Source organism: Equus quagga, chromosome 1 (genome assembly GCF_021613505.1).
Source record: "Equus quagga isolate Etosha38 chromosome 1, UCLA_HA_Equagga_1.0, whole genome shotgun sequence".
Classification (NCBI taxonomy): Eukaryota; Metazoa; Chordata; class Mammalia; order Perissodactyla; family Equidae; genus Equus; species Equus quagga.
The window spans coordinates 76832925-76857145 of record NC_060267.1 but is presented as its reverse complement, the minus strand read 5'-3'; the positions used below and the strand labels follow the sequence as shown (position 1 = coordinate 76857145).

General features: G+C 55.4%; 1 protein-coding gene across 4 annotated transcripts in view; it reads left to right on the top strand.

Moving 5' to 3' along the window:
- AKNA (AT-hook transcription factor) overlaps window positions 1–24221 on the top strand; it is a 47939-nt gene that overhangs the window by 7633 nt on the left and 16085 nt on the right. For 3 of the 4 annotated variants that reach the window (XM_046685883.1, XM_046685873.1, XM_046685893.1), the window contains exons 2-13: window positions 631–1017; window positions 4153–5219; window positions 7196–7270; window positions 12665–12821; window positions 13551–13705; window positions 16520–16579; window positions 18540–18667; window positions 19169–19376; window positions 20923–21077; window positions 21170–21358; window positions 22442–22688; window positions 23687–23793. In XM_046685883.1, coding sequence (XP_046541839.1) covers window positions 744–1017; window positions 4153–5219; window positions 7196–7270; window positions 12665–12821; window positions 13551–13705; window positions 16520–16579; window positions 18540–18667; window positions 19169–19376; window positions 20923–21077; window positions 21170–21358; window positions 22442–22688; window positions 23687–23793 — 2822 coding nt within the window. In that variant the 5' untranslated portion in view covers window positions 631–743. The remainder of the gene's footprint in view (window positions 1–630; window positions 1018–4152; window positions 5220–7195; window positions 7271–12664; window positions 12822–13550; window positions 13706–16519; window positions 16580–18539; window positions 18668–19168; window positions 19377–20922; window positions 21078–21169; window positions 21359–22441; window positions 22689–23686; window positions 23794–24221) is intronic. The other variant, XM_046685903.1, reaches the window with a different exon arrangement.

The following is a 24221-nucleotide window of genomic DNA, read 5'->3' as shown; positions in this document are numbered from 1 at the left end:
GTTTATCCAGTCAAACATGGAGGAACATTTGGGCTGTTTCCAGCTTTTGGCTCTTGTGAATAGTGCTGCTGTGAACATGTGGGGACATATATTTGTTTGAACCTCTGTTTTCAATTCTTTTGGCTACTGGAATGTTCTTTTCACTGTTCCCCCACTCCCAATCTGAATTGTTACCCCATGGGGGGTTAGGGGACCTTCCAGAGGAAGTGGCTTCACAACAGGACATTCCCCGACTTCCTAGGCCTGCACTGGATCCCTCCCATGCCCCGCATCATTTCTCACCTCGGTTTGCAGTCGGTTCTCCATTCCCACGTGAATGTGGCCTGTGCCCCACGCCTGGAGGCTGCACACAGTGCCCACTGCTAGCACGCCTTGAACACCTGCCGGTGTGCCGGCCGCTGGACCCCTCACCCTCTGTCTCAGGTGCTTTTCCAAACTCTCTCAGGAGAGAATTACCATCCCAGTTTTGCTGGTGAAGGAAGTGAGGGCACAGTGACTTGCCCAAGGTCACACAGCCTCAAGGGGCTGAGCCAGCGTCTCTGATTCCAGAGTTCCTGCTGGTGACTTCTTGTTCTGAAAAGAGGAGGGGACTGGACGAGTAATGCTGTCCCTTGATTGTGTCCCCGCCAGGCTGCAGGCAGGATGGTTGGTGCTGAGAGGAGCCGGCGGTGACTCTGGTGCCCATGGTGGCAGCCCTGTCTCCCAAGGATGAAGCAGCCCAGGTGAAGTAGAGGCCGGGCCCCATGGCCAGCTCGGGGACGCAGGTCCGCTGGGCCGGGCCGGGCCTGGGGGAGGGGTCCCGGCGGCGGCGCTGGGCCTGGGCCGAGGAGCAGCAGGAGGCGGATGGGCGCGGCCCACACAGCTGGGGAGAGGAGGGCCCATTTGCCAAGGCCACCAGCCCCGAGCTCCTAGACGACTTCCGCCTGGCCCAGCAGCGCCTGCAGCCGCTGGAGTGGGATGCGGAGCCGCGGCCCGACGGGCGCCAGGATTCCGGATCCGGAGAGTCTGCAGGAGAGGGTGAGACTGGCCCCCAGACCCACGTCGGTGACCCCCAAATGTCCCACCTCCTAGCAGGAGGAGGGGAGCGGGAGGGAGTTCTAGAAATTTTTTAAATTACAATCTATGGAGTCCGTGATTAAAAACTTTAAAAGATTTAAATTCCGCAAGTGATGCTGTCCATTGCAGAAAAATCAGAAAATAGGAGCAAAAACAGGAAAAATTAAAAATTACTTATTATCCAAATAACTACTCTTTTCCATATGCATATCTATACAAATGTAATATGAATATGGAAGAATCTTCTAAACTATCTTGTAACCTGCTTTTCATAACCTAATAGGAACATTTTCCCAGCTCCTCAAATCGTCTTCCACAGGGCATTCCTGTTGCCTGTGTGGGAAGTCTGTGGTGTGGATGATCTGTAATTTGTTGGCCAATCTCTTACCGCTGGGCATTTAGGTAGTTTCCGGTTTTTGCTATTGTAAATAATGCAGAGATGAATGTTATTAATACCTCTCTGTGCACTTGATTTGATAAGATGCTTGCTAATTTAAATTGCTCTGTCCAAGCTTTATGCCCATTTTAAAATTTTTACAATTCCCAATTAGCCGCCGGGAAGGCTGGCGCCTCTTGCTTTCTGAAATAACTGTTCCCTTTGCGTCAAGACCAACTTAGACTGAATTCCTAGTCTGGCTGGGCGAGTCCCTGCTCCTCTCTGAGTTTTAGAGTCCCTGTCTGTGAAATGGGAGCGGTAATACCGCTGAGAATAGGAAGAGCTTGTACGTGGTGCCTGTTGCACTGGGAACGGGGGTGAATCGCCCCGTCTCAGGAGTCTGTGAATCAGGCAGGCGCCACGTGGATGGCAGAGAAGCCATTAGGCTGATGGTGGCTGATGTCGTTACCCAAAAGGTCCTCATGCCTGGTCTGCTTAAGGTGGGGTTGGCCCACAGCTCCCTGCTCGGGAGCCATTTCCGAGCTCTCCCTCAGGGCACGGTGGCCGGGATACACTGGGATGACAGGGCAGGGGCACCTCTTCCTGAGGGCACGTGGTAACCCCTGCTGTGATGTAACAGATGCTGCCTGGCCTGTGCCCTTACTGGGTACCAGGGCATAGGCCACGTCTCCTTTTGCCCTCACCACCCTCGGATGGACTAGCCTCCAGCTGGAGTATGGACTCCCAGAGAGGTCAGCTCCTTGCCCCTGGCTCCCAGGGAGGGATCCGAGGAGCCAGGATGGGACCAGGGCTCCCTGGCTCCAAAGCCCACTGTCTTCACCCCATCGCATGACCCCCAGCGGCAGAGACTAACTGGCCTGCGTGGCTGGGACCTGGGTTCTAGGTCTGGGACTGCTCTGAACCACTGTGTGATCTTTGGCAAGTTACTTAACCTCTCTGGGCTTCAAATGTGCTGCTGTAAACAACAGTGGCTGGCTGAAGGGGATTTTAAGGAGCAGGAGGACATGGAGGTGCCAAGGGTAGGGGAAAGAGCATGGGGGAGCAGGGAGCGATACAAGGGTTATGACAGAGGTGCGTGTGGCCAGAGCAGAGGCTGTGCTTGGCGGTATCCAGATCGTGTCTCACGAAACTTGAGCTCTATCCCAGAGGCTGACACAGGGTCTAAGACAGAGTGGATGCTCAATAAACGTTGGCTGCATGGATGATGCATAGATGGGTGGGCGAGTGATGGATAGGTAAATGGATGGATGGGTGAGTGAGTGGATGGATGGGTGAGTGGTGATGGATAGGTGAGTGGGTCAGTGGATAAGTAGATGGATAGATGGATGGGCAGATGATGGATGGGTGAGTGGGTGGGTGGATAAATAGATGGATAAATAGATGGCTGCGGGGGGTGATGGATAGGTAGATGGATGAATATGTGGGTGGGTGATGGATGGGTGAGTGGGTCAGTGGATAAGTCGATGGATACATGGGTGGGTGGGTGGTGGATGGGTGAGTGGGTGGGTGGATAGGTGGATGGATGGATGATTGAAAGAATGGATGGGTGGATCAGTGGTGAGTGGGCGGGTGGATAGGTGGATGGATGGGTGGGTGGATGGATGAGTATTTCTTGAGCACCTACCATGTAATAATTACAACAACTATCTATTTTCTGGGAACTTTGCATACCTTGTTGTCCTCCGTCCCTCCCTCCCTTCTTTCATTCTTTCCACTCAGTCAACAAATATTGAGCACCTACTCTGCAAATACAATAGTAAACAAAAACAGAAGGCATCCTTGCCCTCGTGGAGCTTACAGTGTAGTGGGGAAGGAAAAATATTAATGAAACAATCACATGCATAAATGGAAAACTGCAGCTGTATTTCAAAGGAGAAGTATTCAGTCCTGTTTAAAGCCTTTCAGATGGAGAATTGGAGCTAGTTAGGGAGATCCGAGATGACTTCCTTGATGAGGTCAAGGTTGAGCTAATGCCTGAAGGACAAATAGGAGTTAACTAGGCAAAGGGAGGGAGAGAAGACCCTGGCAGGGGGATCAGCGTGTTCAAAGGCCCTGTGGTGGGAGAAAATGTGGCATGACTAGAGCAGGGAGAGACTGAGGGGGACCATGGAGGGAGATGGATCAGGAGAGCCAGTGGGGGCCAGAGGCAGGGACCTGAGGACCAGATTAAAGGTTCAGCTCTACCTGGGAACAACAGGAAGGTATTGGTGAGTTTCAGGTGGGAGATGAGGGGGAGGATTGAGATGATTAGGCGGCTACTGCAGTGGTCCAGGCGAGAGAGGATGTTGGCTTGGGCAGAGGTGGTGGTGCTGGACTTTCGAGCAGTGGATGAGTTTGAGAGCTCTCTAGGAGGTGATCGTGACAGGACCCGGTGACAGATTGGATTATGGGGGTCAGGGGGAGAGAGATGGCAAAGATGCCTCCCAGGTTTCTGGCTGGTGCAACTGGATGGGATGGTGTCGCCATTTGCTGAGACGGGACACACTGGGGGGACAACCAGGTTTGAGGTTTGAGTTTGGAGGACCTTTGAGACAACTAGAGGAGGAGTTAGGTAAGGACTTGGCCATATGGGGGGCTCACTGGGGTTCTTGCCATCACTGTGTGATGAGGAAGTGAAAGCCCAGAGGGGTGAGATGACTTGGGCAACGTCACACAGAGTCCAGACCCGGGACCTGCTAAGCGATGACCTGTCATTTCAGAATTCGAAGCAGAGGATGTGGACGGCCCAGAAAGTTCCAACTTGCCTCTCAACTGGCTCCCCCAGCAGCATCCTCAAGCAGACGTGACTGAGGAGGAGCCAGATGAGGTGCTCGGAGGTCCCGAGGTCGAGCCAGCTGGAGAGAGCTCCCCGAGGTTGGAGCGTGAGACTGATCTCAGCTCGGGGGGCGATGGAAACGCCAGCCCCGTGGCTCAGGGGTGGGGTCAGGCCACAGGCTGGGTGGCTTCTGGTAAACAAGCCAGTGGAGACAAACTTCCAGAACATTCTGAGGTCAACCCAACTGTTGATCTCAGCTCTGTTAGGTCCTGGAGCAGTGGGACTGTGAGCCTTGACCACCCCAGTGACAGCCTTGATTCCACCTGGGACGGAGACACCAGTGTCCCCCAGCCCACCGCCCTGGCAGAAACTTTATCACAGAGCCCCAGCCACCACCGCCTAGACCCGGACGACAGAACTGGGGGAAGCGTTGCTGTGGCAACCCCCTTGGAGTTCCAGGACTCTTCAGCATCCCCGGCCCACAGCCTCCGGTGTCCTGCAGGTGCATGGAGGAGAGAAGCCACCAGCCTCTCCTGCCCTCAGCCCGGGGACGGAGCCTGGAAGCGGACCCGGCCATCACCGAAGCCGCTCCCTTCCCGATTCACCTGTACCATCAGCCCCCTGAATTCTCCGCCAAGGCCCACCCGGCAGGACAGGCCGCCACCCAGGCAGGGAGCCACTCTGGCTGGCCAGTCATCTTCTGATACCCCCAAGTACGGCCGGGGGCGGCTGAACTACCCGCTGCCCGATTTCTCCAAGGTGGGACCCCGGGTGAGGTTCCCCAAAGATGAGAGCTACCGGCCCCCCAAGGCCAGGAGCCACAGCAGGGAGCCTCAGGGCCCTGCCAGGCCGCTGATCTTCAAGTCACCTGCCGAGATCGTGCAGGAGGTGCTGTTGAGCAGTGGAGAAGCCTGCCTGGGGAAGGACCCACCACCTGCCCACCCCATCACCAGGGTACCGCAAGAATTTCAGACACCTGAACAAGCCACCAAGCTGGTCCATCAACTCCAGGTGAGCCGCACTCATTTCTGTAGACGTGTCACCAAGGCACCTGCTGGCCTGGGTTGGAGGCTGAGTGGGTGGGTGGGGGGCCTTGGGGCTGGCCCAGGAGCCCCTTCCTGGTGGAGGGAGGGTTGTACCCCAAGCCCTTTGCTCAGCATTCACGCTGCAAGGGTCGTCCTGTTTGTTTATTTTTAACTTCTGCTGGGAAAAAAATGCAAAAGTTATACAAGGCGAAAAGTCATATAATGAACCCCCTGTACCCGTCACCTGGCTTCCACCCATGTCCCCATCACCCAGCTCCTGGCAACCCTTTTCATCTATGGCCTCACCCCTTACCCGACTCGCCTTACTGGAGTATTTTGAAGCAAATTTCAGGCATCTAATCACTTTACCCAAAAATATTTTAGCACATACATCTAAAAATAAGGATTTTACTTTAAATATAACCACAATACCATTATCATACCTAAAAGTTAACGCCTGTTCCTTAATAGTGTCCAATAGCCAGTCAGTGTTCAGATCTCCTATGTGTCTCGCAAATGGCTTCTTGGTTTCAGTTTGTTCAAATCAGGGTCCAAACACTGCTCAGTTGTGTTGCATTCCCCAGTGTGTCTTTCAAGTCCCACCCCCACCATCTTTTTTGTGCATTTCTTTTCAAATCTCTTTCTTCCTTGTTGTTTATGTGTTGAGGATGCAGTTCTGTCGTGTAGCATTTCCCACATTCTGGATCTTGCTGATGCATCCTCTGACGTCTCTTCATCTTGCCCTCTCTTTGTCCTGTATGTTGTTGGGCTGGGCTAGAATCTGTTTATTTCCCCTTTAGACCGGGAGCCCCGTGCAGGCAGGGGTGTTTGGGCAAGAGCACGTCATAGGCGGTCCCTTCAGGAAGGATGGGATGCCTGCTGGTCCCTCATTCGTGATGCTGGCGGCCACTGGTGGTCATTGCCTTGATCCAGTCCCTCCAGGCCACTGGGGCGACAGAGTGGCAGTATTGTAACACCGTCATTCTGTCTGCATTGATTTGCCGGAAATCTTTTATAAAGTCAAACTTTCATCATCTATTTGGTTACCAAGGTCTCACTCTCATGCAAAAGACGGGGAAAATGCTTGATCCTGTTGTTCTCATGACCAGTTTTCAGAACCATGCGCCAGTTCCCTAGCATCCTTCAGAGGTGACCAGTGACGGACATGACATGCTTGAATGAAGCTCCTCCGTTTTGTGTGAGGGAAGTCGTGATTCTGAGCCCATGCAACTGTGATGTGCAAGTCTTATGTTTTCCCACCAAGGGATCCTTGAATGATTCACTCAGCCATTAAAAAACACTTATGAGGGGCCGGCCCGGTGGCTCAGTGGTTAAGTTCGCACGTTCCGCTTCAGCGGCCCAGGGTTCGCTGGTTCGGATCCCGGGTGCGGACATGGCACCGCTTGGCAAGCCATTCTGTGATAGACGTGCCACATATAAAGTAGAGGAAGATGGTCACGGATGTTAGCTCAGGGCCAGTCTTCCTCAGCAAAAAGAGGATTGGCAGCAGTTAGCTCAGGGCTAATCTTCCTCAACAACAACAAAAAAAACACAACACTTAGGAAGCACATGCTGCTTAATTACCGGGAATAGGGCCGTGGGGAAGGCAGAATGGGCCTGAGCGCTCAGAGCTGACAGACGGGCCGGCAGTTGGGACAAATAAGCAAGAAACTGTGGTCCTCTGGAATGGGGGTCATGCATCAAGGTAAACCAGCCAGAGCCTCGCGTCCCAGACTCGTTGTTGGGGACAGTGGATGAGTTGACCTCCTGTCTCTGACACTCCGGAATGTGGGCAGCGGGGTCTGTACTGCACGTGAGTCTGAAGGGGTCTGCTCAGCACCCACCATTGAGCTCTTCCACTTTGAGGAACGCAGAAGCTGCCTTTGGTGGGGTGGGTTCCCTGCCGGGGGTCCCACAGCAAGGAGCCTGGGCGGGTGACTGCGTTGCTGTCCCTTCCTGCAGGAGGACTACCACAAGCTCCTCACCAAGTACGCTGAGGCCGAGAACACCATCGACCAGCTGCGCCTCGGGGCCAAGGTACAGGCTGGGGTGGGGTGGGTGTGTAGGCCCGGGGTCCCCCCAAGATGACACTTTCCCATCGTCTTCAAGAGGGGCCACTGCCTCCTGAGACCCTGGGGACAGTGGAACCCAGTCCTCATTCTACCACAAGGTCCCTCTGTGACCTTGGGCAGCGACCTTGCCCTCTCTGGGCTCAGTGTCCTTTACGGTTGAGGATCTTTGAAGTCCTTGAACCCTAGAATCCGGGGTAGCCAGGAATTTCACCAGAAGCTCTCACCTTCTAGATGAGCTCTGGCATGAGACCACCTGGGCTCAACTCCTGGCTCAATTACTGACTTGCTGTGTGACCTTGAGGAAGTTGCTGGGGCCCTCTGAGCCTTAAGAGAGTAGCACAGAATTTCTGCTCAGCTCCTGGTACTTGTTTCCTGGGCCTGATCCTCCCTGGGTCACACCTTTGCTTTTCTCCTTCCCGGCTGTCTCACCCCCAGCCTGGATGCCCCGTGTGCGGGCAGGGGGAGTATGGATGGGAAATCGATCTGCCTCCATCCCACCCAGCCCCCACCTCGACTTGAGAGGAGGCTGTGAGTTCTGCACTTGGGACCTTCCCCTTTTCTGGGGTGAGACAGGAAGTGGGGCCCCTGCAGCCCCTTGTGGCTTCCTGCTTCCTCCACCCCGCTCTTGCCCCATCAGACAACAGGGAGCAGGGGGGGATGGGAGCTGAGGTGCAGAGATGTGGACCCTCCGTCAGGCTCAGCCCCCTCCCCAGCGTCCCCACGCTGGCCTGCCCCTGTCGAGCTCCAGGCCCCCTCCCCTATCACAGCGTGGGTGGGGGGGCGGCTCTCAACCATCTGGAGGGTTCTGCGAAGTGTGGGCGGAGGCAGCCTTGTTGAGAAGATGAGAAAATGGAAGGGGCCCTGTTCTAGGAGCATGAGTCCCACTTTGTCCCCATACTTGCCTCTTGACCCAGGCAGGTCCCTTCCCATCCTGGCCACCCTGGCACCTCTGTGATAGGGGTTAGTCAGGCCGTCCTCCTGGGAGCCAGCGGCTCTGCCTGATGTCCTGAGGCTCCTTCCAGCTCTCTGCAATGCTGAGCGCGGTTCAGGGGCAGAAGGGATGGGGTGCTGGGCGAGGACAGAAGAGGGGACTTGGTGAGGCATCTTCCCCGGGGAAACCACATTCTCATGGCGGCAGACTTCTAGAAGGTCCGAGGGGAAAGGAACTGGTCATCAGGTCCAAACCTTCAGCTCCCGCATCTCATCTTACAGATGGGGAACCGGGTCCCCAGGAGGGGCCGAGGCTGCTGAAGGTCATGGTCAGGGGCAGAGGCTCGGAGCATCTCCTCCCTCCTTCCCTTCCTTCCTCCTTTACTTATTTAAGGGGGTGAGTCAGTATATGGAAAGCATGGAGCTGGCACCTGGCAAGTGCCTCCTACGAGAGGGGCAATATTATTATTACTAACAGTATTAACATGAAGGTGTCTGTTGCGTGCCCGTATGTGCCAGGCACTGTGTGGGCCCTGGCAGGGGTGGACAGTGTGCTGCCTCCTCTCATGGGCACTCCCTGACCCAGTGGTTGGGACTCAGGGCCACCCCATATGCAGTCCCCCAGGCCTGGCTGGTGACCCAGACCCCTGTGTGTGTGTGAGGGGTGCACAGGAGGGAAGATGGGCGAGGCTGGGATTGGTCCCGCGTCAGCTCGCCCACTTCCGCTTTCTGGAAGAAGATTCCTCGGCCCGTAGATTCTCCTCCATTGATGGGTGAGCACAGGTCAGCTGGCCTCTGCTGGAGGCAGGACAATGCTCTGTGGCACCCCTGTCTCACAGCCGCCCTGGGGCAGCAATACAGTCAGAGCCCACTGTTCCAACGTGCTGAGGGGGATGGAGCCTGAGTGGGGAGGGGATTCGCTGGGTCCCATGGGGCCTGGGGGAGCCAGTCTTCCCACTCTGTCCAGGGTTCTGTAGACGCTACACCCCAGAGGTTGGGAGACACCAAGTGGCTTCCTGCTCCCAGCCTGTGCCAGGGTCCCTATTCACGGAAGGGTTACTGCTTCTGGACGGCTCCCTGGTAACTCTACTCGGAGCCCCCAGGGGCAGGGCTGGACCTCGTGCGAGGGAGCCAGGCTGGGGACGTTGCCCCAGACACCCAGGCCAGGCCCAGTGGGGCCCTGGGGCAGGAGACTGGCCTTGGCAGAGCAGTGAAGGGTGACTGGCCAAGTGCACTGCCAGGGCCACCTCACTGGAGCCCCGTCAGGCCGGTGGCGGGGTTTGCTCAACACCCCCAGCTGGTAAGGGGTTGAGAGTTGGGGGTTAAACCCGTGTCTGTCTGATTCCGGAGGGGGTGCTCTTTGCCCCATGCCTGGGTGAGCCGGCGGGCCCTGGCTCTGGGCCTGTGGTAGAGGCACAGGGACAGGAGGAATGAGGGTGTTACAGTGATAACAATAATAATACGTGATGGTTACTGACTGCTGTCCTAAGTGATTTACCGTTGGGGAAACTGAGGCACAGAGAGGTTCAGTAATTTGCCCAAGATCACTCAACAAGTAGGTCCCAGAGCCCAGCGGTGTGGCCCAAAAGCCCACTATTGCCACCACACTCTCCGGCAGAGCCAGACTAGATAATTTCGGGGTCTACAGCTGGAGAGGCTGACCAGGGCATCCCGGGGCCTGGCTGGGGAGCACCCCTGGATCCGGAGCCTGGCCGTGGGGCTGGAAGGCTGCGGGCAGAAGCCTGGGTTGGTTCGAGGGTCCCTGCCGGGCTCCGTTCTCTAAAGCAGGCGGGTGTCTCACCAGAGTTTATGGTGGTTTTGAGCGTCAGCTGTGCGCTGCCACCTCCCTGCTGCCCCCGTCCCCCATCTCAGCTGCAGGGGGCCTGGAGGGGCTGAGGAGACCAGAAATTACCCCAGAAAGAATGGGGGATGACACCACGCTGCCTTTCCTAAAGCGAGCATTCTGCCGGTTGCTGGTTGGTCCAGAAGCCGGGGTGGAGCGGTGGGGTGGGGGTGGGGGCGGGGGCGGGGGCATCCGAACGTTCAGAGGAGGTGGGGAAGCACTTCCTGTTCTCCCCCTCCCTCCCCTCCCCGCCCCATTCATAAAGCCATTAGCATTTTAAAGGCAGAGAGAAACCCATCTGTGCAGAGAATAGTCACTTAACCCAATGTTTCCCACACTCGCTGGCCCACCCCCAACCCAGGGTCCTGATTAACCCCTGAGGGAGCTACTCCAGGCTCAGGGAGCACTGGGGGGACACGTGGCTTGCAAGGGGCGCCCTGGAGCCCTGGGCTGGGTCCTGGCTGTGTCCTGGGAGATGGCTCAGCGTTGCCCACCCCCAGACCCCGGCTTCCTGGGCCTCTGCACAGGCGAGGGCCCCTCGGCTTCAAGCTCCTCCCATCCCTGACACAACAGGGCCTGTGCTGGGAGCTACTTGTTCTGTGGCTGGCCAGGTGGGGCCTTGGGGGGCTGGGCCTGAGGTGGGGGAGGGGCAGAGTGAGGTAGTGGGAAGTGCACAGGAGGGCTGGGCCTCCCCCTGGGATTTGGGTCACCTCAGGAGGAGAGGAGTGCTGGTGGGCAAGCCCCCACAAGCAAGTCTGAGCAGATGGCCAAGGGGATTATTAAAATCCAGCTTTGTTCTCATCAGAGGCTGGGCCAGAAAGAGGGGGAGGCAGTGGGGGCCAAGCCACGTGGGCCATTGTCTCTTTCTTTGGAGTAGGTTTTTCTGCCATAGCCGGGACGTGAAGAGCAGCTTAAGCAGGGTGAGGCTGCCTGCCCGGGCGTTAGGGAGCTGCCCCCACCAGGCCCACCCTCCACAGCCCACGCCTGACCTTGGGGCAGCCGGGGCAGCAAGATAAGCTACCTGACATCATGAGGAGCGGGGGGCACTGAGGCACCACAGGGGCTAGATTTTCCAGGGACCTGCCTCTGTGATCACCGCATAAATGACGATGGTGGTGATGGTGGTGATGGTGATGATGGTGACGGTGATGATGGTGGTGGTGACGATAGGATGGTGATGGTGATGATGGTGATGATGATGATGATGGGGATGGTGATGATGATGCGGATGGTGATGATGGTGGTGGTAATGATGGTGGTGGTGATGATGATAGGATGGTGATGGTGATGTTGGCGATGATGATGATGATGGGGATGGTAATGGTGGTGTTAATGTTGGAGATGGTGATGATGGTGATAATGATGGTGATGATGGTACCGGTGATGGTGATGGTGTTGATGAATATGAGGGTGGTGGCTGCTGTTTACTGAGCACTCACTTGGGGTCCAGGGACGTTAGGTAAGTCAGCTGCTCTAGGACTCGAAGCTGGGCAGTGGAAGAGCCGGGACGTGAAGCCAGGCTCCGCAGAGCTCACACACTAAGCCAGGGATCAGTGAACTTTCTCTGCAGAGGACCAGATAGTGAATATTGTCAGCCTTGTGGGCCACACAGTCTCTGGGGTAACAACTCACCTCTGCATGTCAGCAGCCCTGGACGATACGTGAACGACGAGCATGGCTGTGTCCGTTAACCCTTACTCACCCAAACAGACCGCAGGCTGCCGGCTCCTGCTCTAAACCGCCGTCCCGCATCTGGGGCTTCTCCAGTCCTGAGCTTCAGATGGTCTTCCTTGGCCGTCTGCCTGCTTCCAGACTTCTCTCTCACACACTGGGCTGTTTACCACGTGAAACCCATTCTCAAGTGATGGAGACCTGCTCCAACTGAGAGATTAGTTCATTCACTGGTTGGTTTACTCATCCAATCCAGCCATTCATTGCTGTCGTTATCACTATAATAATGATTACTGGAAATGTTCTTTTTTTTTTTTTCCCCTTCTTCTTCTCTCCAAAGCCCCCCAGTACATAGTTGTATATTCTAGCTGCGAGTGCTTCTGGTTGTGCTCTGTGGGACCCCACCTCAGCATGGCCTGATGAGCGGTGCCATGTCCGCGCCCAGGATCCAAACGAGTGAAACCCTGGGCCGCTGAAGTGGAGTGCGTGAACTTAAACACTCAGCCACGGGGCCAGCCCTGTACCATACAAATATTATTAATAAAATTATTAATATAGAACGCCATAGACTTTGGGGTCAAAGCGGGGTTACAATCCCAGCACAGAGATTTATCAGCTGGAGATTTTAAGTCAGTGGTTTAACCTCTCTGAGTCTCAGTTCTCTCTTCTGTAAGGTGGGGATGATGGTCCCTGCCCTGCCTCCCTTTCGGGCCTGCCATAAAGAGAATGAAAGGCCATGTAAGCTCTTCATGCAATGTTTGGCCCCCACCAAAGGGCTCCACTAAAAGGTAGCATTTATTGTTACGAAACATGTTTGTTGAGTGCCTGAGTGATGGTGTGAATGAAGGTAGGGCCTTTTGGGTGGGTTTGCCCCAACCCTGACTTGGCCCTGCCTGTACCTCCCCTCCCTGCCAGGTGAACCTGTACTCGGACCCGCCCCAGCCCAGCCACAGCATGCACATGGGGACAATGCCCCAGGGGACCAAGGTCTTGGCCTTCACCATCCCACAGCCGCACTCTGTGGAGCGGAGGCTGGGCCCCACCGAGGCCCTGCCAGCCGCTGAGGCCTCAGGTGAGTCTGGGGGATGAGACGTGGCTGGAGGGTGTCTTCTGCCTGTGATTCTGCTCTGCGGGCACCTGGTTCACCTTGGGGATGGGACTGGCTTCATGCCAGGGGAGGGAGGGAGGCGAGGCCCCACTCTGGGCCGTTTGACTTGAAGAGGCCAAAGGGAGGTGTGGGCAGTGTCCCGCTTTGAGCCAGAACAGCCGGGTGAAGCCCACACTCTGTCACTTAGCCGCTGGGTGATCTTGAGCAAGTTGCATAACATGGAGCATTGTCACTGTGGAGCCACATTAGGGCCCTGCTCCCACCTTTGCCACGTGCCATCCCCGTTACTCCCTGCCTCAACCTGGGGGAGTGCGCACTGGTGTCACCCCACTGACGGCTGAGACCAACGCTCGGAGAGGGGAGGACATCCTGCAGGTCACATTGCTACAAGGGGGCAGGGCGGGATTTGAGCCCGCACCTTTCTGAGTTAGAGCCCACACCGTTGACCTGGAGCCCGGAGGCCTGGCTTAGCTCCAGCTGCATGATCAGGGCAGATGCGGCCCTTGTTCTCTCCTGTAAATGGAGACAGTACTGCCCAGCCACTTCCTTGCGCCTATGTGAAGATGGCGTGATCGCGAGATGACCGAGCTGTCACTTGATGATGGAGGGGGTGGCGGTTTGAGGTGGAGCATCCATCTCTCAGCCCAGGAGGGACTCTTCTTGGCCCCAACTGTCAGTGGTTGTGTATTCCAGAGTGGCCATCAGCTCAAGGAGACCTGAGCCGCCCCTCTGCCACCAGCTCGAGCACCCCAGGCTGTCTTCTGGAAAACCTGGGCATCGCCCAAGACCAGCCCTCCGCGGAGCCGACCGAGGCACTGGCTTCTCAGGCCAGGTGGTTCCTGGCCAAGGTGAGCGGAGCCCCAGCTTTGCCCGGCTGAGACATAGCTCACGGGAGAAAGCAGAGCCTCTGCGGGGTGGTGGAGGGGCCCACTTGTCACTCCCCAGCCAGGGTTAACCTGGCATCTCGAGAACGTGACCATTCCTCCTGCGTTTTGGGACCACACGAGTCCAGCCTCCTCCTCCTCCCCCAGTGCTGGGCTGAACTCCTTTCTTTGGCATGTCTCTCATCTACTCTCTCCGGTTGTGCTTGAAAGTGTGTCTGCTTTGCCCCCGGGGGGACCCTTAGTGCTGTCAGGGTTCTACAAGGATGATAGAAGCTCCATGCTGCCTTTTCCCCTTCAGAATAAATTGCCCGCTTCTTAGTTCATTTCATTACAGAAATCAGTTCTCAGCCACCTCTCAAGGGGCCTATATATTTTCATCAAACCGTCCAAACAACTGAATGGTTTGCGGGTCTGTTTATAACTATACCCTTGGCCTTATTCCAAAAGTGCCTTAAAGCAGCTTAGAAAATACGCGCATTATAACCACATTCTGAAAACGGAAGTGAGGAACTGGGGCAAAGGGGAAGTAAAAGTAGAAAAAAAATAAAATGAATGTAGGGCGAAGCGAGTAAACAGAATGTTCCATTGGACCCTGAGCACTTTCCTAGATTCACATTTGGCTTTGAACTTCCCAGTTGGCAAGGCAAAAAGGGAAATGCCATAGTTACAGACATCGCTGTGTCCATTGAACCAATTCCTTCAGGGAAACGCAGCCATTCTTTTCTTTTTTTCTTTTGGTAACAGCTTTGTTGAGATATAATTTACATCCTGTACAGTGCACTCATTTAAAGTGGATACTTCGGTGGGTTTGCGTTTATTCAGAGTCGTGCAGCCATCACCACAATCAGTTTAAGAACATTTCCATCATGCAGATAGAAACGCCACATCCGATAAGCAGTCGCTCTCCATCCCTTTCCCCAGCCCCTGGCAGCTGCTTCGCTACGCTCTGCCTCTACAGTTTGCCTGTTCTGGACATTTCATATAAATGGATTCATAGAACATGTGGCCTTTTGTGTCTGGCTTCTTTCACTTAGCATAATGTTTTCAAGGCTCATCCCTGTTGTAGCAGAATGAGCAAGCACTTTATTCCTTTTTACCACCACCATTCTGTGTCCTGTAACTGGACAGACGTTTCTCCCGTGTCCTGTGTGTTGTAGAGTAAAGCAAAGCCAAGGTCATTGCGATGAGCAGGAGCTGGGGCCCCACTTGACCCCTAATGATCCAGAGCCACACTGTCCACTACAGGAGTCGCTGGTCACACATGGCTCCTGAGTCCCGGACGTGTGGCCAGTGCAAATTGAGATGTGCTGTCAGTCACACACACGCACACCGGATTTCAGCCTTAGTGCAACAAAAAGAGTGTAAGAGCTCCTTAATGAGTTTTTCTATTGATTACATGTTGAAATAATATTTTAGGTTTATAAAATTATTATTAAAATTAATTTACCTATTTCTTTCTTCATTTTTAATATGGCTACTAGAAAATTTTAAATTACATATGTAGCTGACATTACATTTCTATTTTATGTTATATAAATTATATAGTATATTATAATATATTATATACATTTTTATATTATATTTCAGCACTCATCTACAGCTTTCCTAGAAATGATTCTCAAGTCATCCTTTGACTATTTTTCCTAATTAAAAATTTTGGGGGACCCTGGCCTGGTGGCATAGCCATTAAGTTCGAGCACTGTGTTTCACTGTCCCCGGGTTTGCCAGTTTGGATCCCAGGCACAAACCTACGCACCGCTTGTCAAGCCATGCTGTGGTAGCCATCTCACGTATAACGTAGAGGAAGATGGGCATGGATGTTAGCTCAGGGCCAGTCTTCCTCAGCAAAAAGAGGAGGATTGGCGGCAGATTTTAGCTCGGGGCAAATCTCCCTAAAAAAAAAAAACAAAAGCCAGGAAATTCTTCTTTGTAAGGGTAATGGATGCACACAGTAAAGGCCCTCACACGGTACAAAGGGGATATTCAGTGAAAATGTTTTCTCCCTCCACTGCCCTTCTGTTCCGTGCAAAAATGTTCCATGCACACACATGCTTTTATCGAAATGGCCACATAAGTATATGTATTATCCTGTACCTTGACTTTTTTAATGTCCCAAATTTGAATGTTTGTTTCTGAGTAGGCAGTGAATTCACTTCGTTCAAAGTTCAAAGGATTCATGGAGTAGAAAACCTCCCTCCCACTGCTGTCCCCCCACCACCCAGTTCTCCTCCCCAGAAGCAATTAATGTTTCACTTTCTTGCCTTCTTCTAGAGACGATTTCTGGTACATAAGCAAGTATATTTACATGTGTCTGTAGATTTCATACAGACGGTAGTGAACTGTAAATGCTGTCCCGTACCCTGATTCAATGCTGAAAAGTAGGTCTCAGAGGCATTGATACATCAGGACATCCCCATGTGCCCTCCTCTTCTTGATGGCTGCGTACTATTCCACCGAGAGGCATTTCGAGTCTTTCCTGTCGCCCGCTGACCGTGCCGCCGTAAATTTCCTGCCTCCGAGGTCTTCCTTCCTGCACATGAGTGAGCGTGCTTTGCTGTCGATAAATTCCTGGAGGTTCCACTTCCGTTTTTCCTAAGGCGGCCGTGCCCGAGGCCCATCGTGGAGTTGTGGAGTCACTGTCAGTGGTGGACCCACCTCCTGAGGCGGGACCCAGCTCCTCACGCCAAAGTGTGAATGTGGCTGCATGCGGGAGTCGGCGGGGCTCCTCTTCCAGGGTCTGGATTCATGGAGCGTGTTTCCCCCCGTCCCCATGTCCAGGTGGAGTCCTTCATGGCCCTGATGCAGACAGGAGGGCTGACGCCCCGGGACCAGCTCAAGGTATGGCCACTTCAGGAGACGCCCTGGGAGCCGCAGACAGCTGCTCCGTCTCCCATGGCGGAGTCTCTGGAGCCTCGTTTGTCACAAGGCTGGCCAGGGAATCCCAGACACAGTGTCTCCTTCTAGAACAAACAGCCCCGCTGAGCTTTCCATGATGGTGATCGTTGTCGACTAGTCGTTCCCACTTGTGAAGCATGTGGTGGCGGGCCAGGCACCTCAGTACATTATTGCCTTTTACCAGCATCAAAACCCGGGGGGCAGTTACAATCATTGCCCCCATTTAACTGGGATGGACCTGAAGCCCAGAGAGGTGACTCAGAGGCCACAGGGCTGGTAGGCGGCAGAGCTCAGACCCAGGTCCGTCTGAATCCAAAGTCCAGGGGCGTCCTCGCTGCCCTGCACAGTGTCCCCCTGAGTATCCTGCCTCTCAGTGACCAGAAAAAGGCCTTTTCTTTTTTTAAGATTTTTGTATTATAAAAGTAATTGCCCAAAATTTGAAAACCAGAAGGAAAAGGGAAGAGGAGACCCCTAATCTATTATTGACCTGTTTCCTTTTGGACTTTCGTATTTCTGGATAACTATGATCAGATGTAAAATTCAGGTTTCTAGTGCATCAGCCGGGGTCCCAGGAGGGAACACACGATGCTCTCGAAGCTGAGAGTGGGGGTCATTGAGGGGCTGTGAGCAGGGCTGTGGGCAGCATGAGGGGGCCCGACAGGACCAGGGAAGCCCGGGGACTCGCACCTGCCTGAGCTGTCCCTCCCAGGTGTCTCTCCTCCCACCCCGGACCTCTTATGGATGCTTCCCGCTGCACAGACCCCACGGGAAGCCGGTGGGTCGAGAGCCCAGTGATGCTGGAGGCACAGAGCAGGGTGGGGACAGGAGCTGAGGGAGGGCTCGGAGGGGCCAGGGCATCGCTCTTGGTTTGTAAAATATATTATGATTTTTTTACTATCTTATTATACAGATGTCACCTACATCTTCTAGTACAAAATGTGTGCTCTGTATTATGTTATCTCATCGAGCGGGTGATCAAGGGCCTTGAAAATCAAAGCCATCCTTCTCCGTCCCCTTTATCCTGGTTCCCCCACATCCAGGGAGGTTGGGAGCTCTTGGAAGAGCAAGCTTGACTGGGGACCAGACTCTAGTTATCCTTGGCCTCAGCCTGTCGTCAGCATCAGATGAGTGAGCTGGGGATGGTTTTAAGCCAAGGATAACGGTCCTGCCTCTGGTAGTTTAAGCTGTGTATTAGCTGTCCTTACGTTTACTCTGAGGACCTGGTGTAATTGTTAGGACCATGAGCTCTGGAGCCAGAGGACCTGGGTTCCAGTCCTGGCTCTACAACTTACTGTGTGACCTTCACCAACTTAAATAACCTCTCTGTGCCTCAGTTTCTTCCTCCTTAAATGAAGATGATAAACTACTGCTCTCATTAAGATTATGTTGAAGATTGAATGAATAATGCAAAGTGCGTTAGCGCAGAGCCTCCAGGCTCAATGGTGATAATGACGTCACGGATCGTGGTAGTCTATAAGGATTGGGGGAAAGAGTGACTAATGTTCCAAAATCCACAGTTCTGAGAATCGAGAGTGAGGATCCATGGTCTCTCCAGTACTTGGTCCTTATGGGGACATGGTGATAGCATATTTGACATTACGACCATCATGGGACATCAGGGTTCTTGGAGGTCTACCCAGGAAAAACGGGTCCCCTCTGGAGCCGGGGCCAAGACTCTAAGCCGTGCCCCTGCCATGCTAGTCTGATGGCGGAGAGCTTGCCCAGGGCCGCCAGGCTCCAGAGGGTCCTGACCCCAGCCTGCCAGGGACTCGGTGGCCAGGAGGCCGCCACAGACCCAGGGTGAGCCCCGTGGCCCCCCATGAGCTGTCCCGTGTGCTGCGTCTGCAGGGACCGAGCCCACGGGGCCGGGCACTCAGCTCTGCCTGGTCTGGTCCGGTTTCAGGGCTTCCAGCGGCTGAAGGCTGCCCACGCAGCCCTGGAGGAGGAGTACCTGAGGGCCTGCAGGGGGCAGCCCCTGGCCCAGCAGCCCACCGGCTCCGAGGGGACGCCTGGGAAGTTCGACCCTGGCAGGTGCGTGCTGGGGAGGGAGGCCCGGGAGGCCAGATGGGGCGGGCCCGGGTTCCCTCGGTCACCAGAGGCACATCCCATCCTCATAATTCAGACACTGGGGCAACAGGAAGAAATCCTATCCCAGTTAGCAACATATCCAAATCGGGGGATGCTGGAAAGCTGAGATTTGTCACCTTTTGGACTCACTGCAATGAGAAGTGACCTGGGAGATAAGAGCTGAAACCTCTCATTAGAGAATGGGGAAACTGAGGCCAGAAGGGGGAGGGATTTACTCAAGGTCCCACAGCCTGTTGGTGGCAGAGGGGGGCTCAGGCTGAGGCCCCCTCATTCCTAGTGAGTCCACTTTCATCTTGTTTATTTCGAGTTCTCCGCAGACTCTGAAATGATCACGTTAAGTGGACCCTCCGTGGGCATCCTCTGGGACCTCTGCTCTGAAGGCCCCCAGACCTGCCCGATGGGGCTGCTGTCCAGCCTCCCACTGCTGATGTCTCCCCCTTCCAGGGAGCTGGAGGCAGAGATATTCCAGCTGGGGATTCGCCTGGAAGAGCTGAAAGACCATGTGGAGCAGAACCAGCAGGAGCCGGAGCAAACCGGGTCGGACTCGGCTCTGGACAGCCCCCCAGCCACGCCCTCCCCCCACCAGCCGACCGGCCTGCCCTCTCCTTCCGGACAAGCCCCCGAGCTGGCCACCCAGATCCTCTGCCCTGAGGTACCTCTTTGCCCAACCATATTGGACTGTTTCTTCGTTCCTTCTTTTCTTCGTGAATTGGCTTCTTCCCTACCTCTTTATGAAGTATGAGCCATATGCCAGGACCCATGACACATGGTGGGATCTCAGTGGGAAACAAACAAACAAAATAGGTGGCCTCTACCCTCTTGGGGTTTTCTGTCTAGTTGAACTAGTTCCACACCGTTATTTAACTGTAATTTTGATTAGTGCTCTGAGGGAGAATCGTGGGGTTCTGTGAGAGGAGGTAATAGGGTAACATAACTGAGTTTAGGGGGTCAGAGAAACTTTCCTTAAGGAAGTAATGTTGAAAGGAGATCTGAGGGTGAGTAGGAATTAGTAGGTGCAGAAGAGGAAGTCATTCAGCATAGAAAACAGCCTGTGCAAAGGCCCTGTGGTTGGAGTATGGAAAGTGAGGGGGCAGTTGTCTGAGAGATGCGGCTGGAGAAGCAGGTAGGGGCTCCATGAGGTAGGGGCTTGTGGGTCACATCAAGGGCTTGGTCTTAAACGCTACTGGGTTTTTGTGCAGAGGACAAGGTGAGAAGATTTGCAGGTGGGCCCATCAGAGGTGGGGAGGTGGCGGGCAGGTAGAGAGATGCACGTGGACTTGGGGGAGGTTTAGAAGGCACATTTGACTGGACTTGGAGTGGTGGTGACGTGGGAGGGAGCCCAGGCTGACCTCCAGGCTTGGGGCTTGTGGTACTGGGTGGATCTGGGGACTGTTCACAAAGGTGACAGGGCCGTGCCTGGAAGGGGCCTTGTGGAGTCCTTTCAGCCCCCGTCACAACCCGTGAGAGGCGATCACTGTGTTGCAGTTGAGCAACCTGAGTGTAGAGGGGGAGGCTGCCTCGTTGCTGGTGCTCCTTGCTGCCTCTGCTGCCAAGACTTGTCAGCTGGGGATGGAGCAGGAGAGAGGCGGGGGGCTGCTGGAGGCTGGGTGCTGGTCGCATGTCCACGATGCTGAGGTCTTGGTGCCCGGGATGTGGGGGAAATTCTCTCGCTGCACTCTGCACCAGAGGGTAGGAAAACGACCAGGCGCTGTCTCAGGCACTAACGGGTGAAAACCCACGCACATCGTCCTGAGGGGCTCCATGCTCCCGCCGTGAAGGCGTTTTGGGGGGCGGGGTGTCCCTACTGGAATGGAGCCGGGTCAGGAGAGGTGCTTCTGGCAGGAACTCAGGGTCCACGTCTCAGCCCTGCCTCTTGCTTTGTGACTTTGGGTGAATCATCGGAGCCTCAGTGGCCTGTCTGTAAAATGGGTTGCAGTAACCGTCTATACCGGCGGGGTTGTGCTGAGTGGTGTCTGGCAGTCCTGGGCACAGAGTCGGTGCTCAGTTCACAGCAGCCAGTGTTGAAGGTCACGTGGTCCGGTCCCCATGTTCTGCACACACATAAGGGCGATGGGGTTGGTGGGTCTAACCGGTTTCTTCCACTTCAGCACCGGCGTGAGCCTGGCCTGAGGTAGGTCCTTAGAAAGTGGCATTTAGGTGTCTGCTGAATCTCTGCTCCTCCGTGTCTCTGGCCCCAGCCTGACGCCCCCAGCGTCGGTCCCTGCCCGTTGCACGTGAACGTGGAGCTGAGCGCGGCCAGCAGTGAGGTGGGGGACACGCCACTGGGCCTCCCGGCCCCACTCAGGCCCACGGAGCTGCTGATGGAGCAGGATTTCCACGGCCTCCTGGAGCGGTGAGTGCCCGCCAGGAGGGAGGCCGGGGCGTCTGGCCCGGGGGCTGGGCCTGCTGCGCAGAAGTCACACTCCTCTGTGCGTTCTTCTGCAGGTACCTCAGCGTGAAGTCCCTCCCAGAGGCCCTGAGGACTGAGGAGGAGGAGGAGGTGGAGGCGGAGGGTCAGGGCCACACCCAGGAAGTTGACGGCCTGGCTCCCCCTCCGGGGAAGGCAGAGGCCACCAGGCTCCCCACAAGGCCGCTCCTGGCGCAGGCCGAGAGAAGTCACGGGGCCCCGCTCGAGTATGTCGGCAGCCTCCCAACTTATCCCACACCAACCCGGCGACCGCAGGGCACGGATGGCGACTGTCATAGTGCGCCAGCCACCCCTTTACCGTTTAGAAAGGGCTTTCCTGACCCGTAGCTCAGTGTCTCCCCAAAATGTGGAACTTATGCCACTGATAGCCCTTGACATGATTTGGGTGACATGAGACCTTCGATATGACAGACGTGGCATTAAATAACATTATTCTCCTTTTCCGTCTCAGACCTTCCAACTCCGTCAAGGAGAAGGTCTCAGTTAGGGCTAGTATGTCTTCAAGACCTCTCTTGATCTTCCTTTAAAAAGAGAGAGAGAGAGGGGCTGGCCTGGGGGTGAAGCGGTTAAGTTTGCATGTTCCACTTCCGTGGCCTAGGGTTCGCCGGTTCGGATCCCAGGTGCGGACGTGGCAAGCCATGCTGTGGTAGGCATCCCACATATAAAGTAGAGGAAGATGGGCACGGATGTTAGCTCAGGGCCAGTCTTCCTCAGCAAAAAGAGGAGAATTGGTGGCAGATGTTAGCTCAGGGCTAATCTTCCTCAAAAAAAAAAAAAGAGAGAGAGAATAAGCGAGCGGACTCAGGCCCAGAGGCTTAACAGGCAACAGGATCTATCTAGAATATAGTAATATTGTTTTCGTGTTTTCTGTATTTATTTCCAAAGTTAGTTTCTATTTGTAGTAGGAGATACTGGTCTTCTGTTTATAATAGTGACCTGAAGTCGTCTTGAGTAGATTGAAGTTTATAGAAATGGCTGATGTAGGGAAGGTGGTATGCGCGTTCCTGGAACCTGGGAAGCAGCGTTCCAGCTCATTTGTTTCCACACTGTTTCTCCTGTGGCATGTTGGGTGGGTTTTGTTGGCATCCTCATTTTTCAGTTGAGAAATGTGAGGTTCAGAGAGGGGCGGCGCCTTGCCCAAGGTCACACAGCTAGAAGGTGGCAGAACCAGGGTGGGCCCGCAGGGGTGTCTGCCCCCAGAGCTTGTGTCCTGCACTCCCTGGCTCCCGGGACAGGGCTGCCCGGTCGTGCCAGGGCTCAGGGTGGGTGTGCCTCTCCTTTCCTGCCAGGGAGACCCTGGAACAGATGGTGTCTGGGAAGCCAGCAGGCTCGCTCACATCCATGGCTAGAGATGGGCACCCACAGGGCCTGGGCAAAGCTGAGGCGGCCTCTCCAGGCCCTAGAAGACCACCCCCCACTCGGGACACCAAGTCCGCTGCATCCCACCAGAGCAGTCTGACCAGCCTAGAGGGAAGTGGCATCTCTGAGCGCCTTCCACAGAAGTCTCGTCACCAAGCGGGCAGGCCCCACGTGGAGGTGAGCGTCCACAGGAGGCATGGGCTCTGAGCCTCGAGGCCATTCCCTGGATCGCCTGGCACTTTCTGCCTCAGAGCCTTGGCTCATGCCATTCCTTCTCAGAATCCCTGCCATTCAGAATGCTGCCCAGTATTCAGGGCTTGTGCCCAGTGCCACCTCTCCGCCGGAGCTCCTCGCACCCCATCCCTCTGCCAGGAGGTCTTGTTTCTCCTCTGAGAGCTCGGAGCCCATTTCCTGTTTTCTCTGAGCCCGCTCTGAGCTGGGGGGGGGGCATGGGCCGTCCTTGACTCCGTGCCCTGTTTGTGCCACTAGCGCAGCGATTTTGAAACTGTTGCAGGGGTCACAGATCACATGGAAATGTGACTTACGCTATGGATCCTCCCCGAGGATAACGCGTATGTCTCCATGTGGACACACACGCACGCGCCTGCCCACGCATGCGCACCTGTGGTGCTGTGACCCCCTGGTGAGGAACCTGCACCAGACCGTGAACGCCCTGAGGACAGCACCGGTGTCACTCTGTGTTCTGTGTGCCTTGCGTTAGGCCCCGTGTGTAGGAGGCGTCATGGTTGATGGGTTTTGTCTTCCCGGTTTTTCGGGCCTGGGTTTCTGCATCAGGACCACGGCGTTCCAGGCCCAGCCAGGAGGCGTGTGGAGATGCGAGTCCCGTCCCTGCACTGGGACCTCTCCCTCCTGCCCCTCTTTCTCTTCCTCAGCTCAGGAAATCGGCTCCAGGGCTTCTCCCCAGTGCGCTGGCTTCCCCTCTTCAGGGAAGTGGGACTTCTGCGGGGTCCTCTCGGGCGTGCAGTCGCTGCTGCTGACCCCGGGCTCAGGCTGGGTCCTGAGCCCGAGGACCCTCCCACCTGGGCCTGGGTGTTGGGCGACGGGCCAGCCCCCGTCTGTGAGCCTCGGAATGGGAGGCCCAGGCCAGGGCTGGAGCGATTCCCAGTGTGTCTCGGGCACATTCCTCAGACTTAAAGGGATCCTGCCTCCTTCAGGAGCCCTGGATGGCATCCCCCGAGACAGACAGTGGCTTCGTGGGCTCAGAAACCAGCAGAGTGTCGCCCCTCGCCCAGACCCCGGAGCACCGGCTGTCCCACATCAGGTATCCTGGGGACCCCCACCATTGTCCCATCAGTGTCACACACCAGGGATGGCCTGCGAACCAACGTGCCTGTGAGCCCAGAACAGGGGCGGACAGAGCGGGCATTCTCAGATCCCTTGTTTCATCCCCCAGTGAGGGCTCCCTACCCCCATCTTATTGATAGACAGGAACTGAGGTTCAGAGAGGGAGAGTGACTTGCCAAGTGTCACTCAGCCGATTAGCGACAGACTGGGAAATAAATATTTGTTGAGCAAATGAATGAGTGAACAGTGAATGAAGGACGTCTACAGGGAGAGTGGCGTGAGGTGAGCAGACACAAGGATCAAGGGCAATCAGGGTGGCTGCCTGGAAGAGATGGGCTGGAACTCAAAGGGAAGGGAGGTGATGTGGGTGAAGGGTGGGGTGACGGAGCCACCATGTAGAGTGAC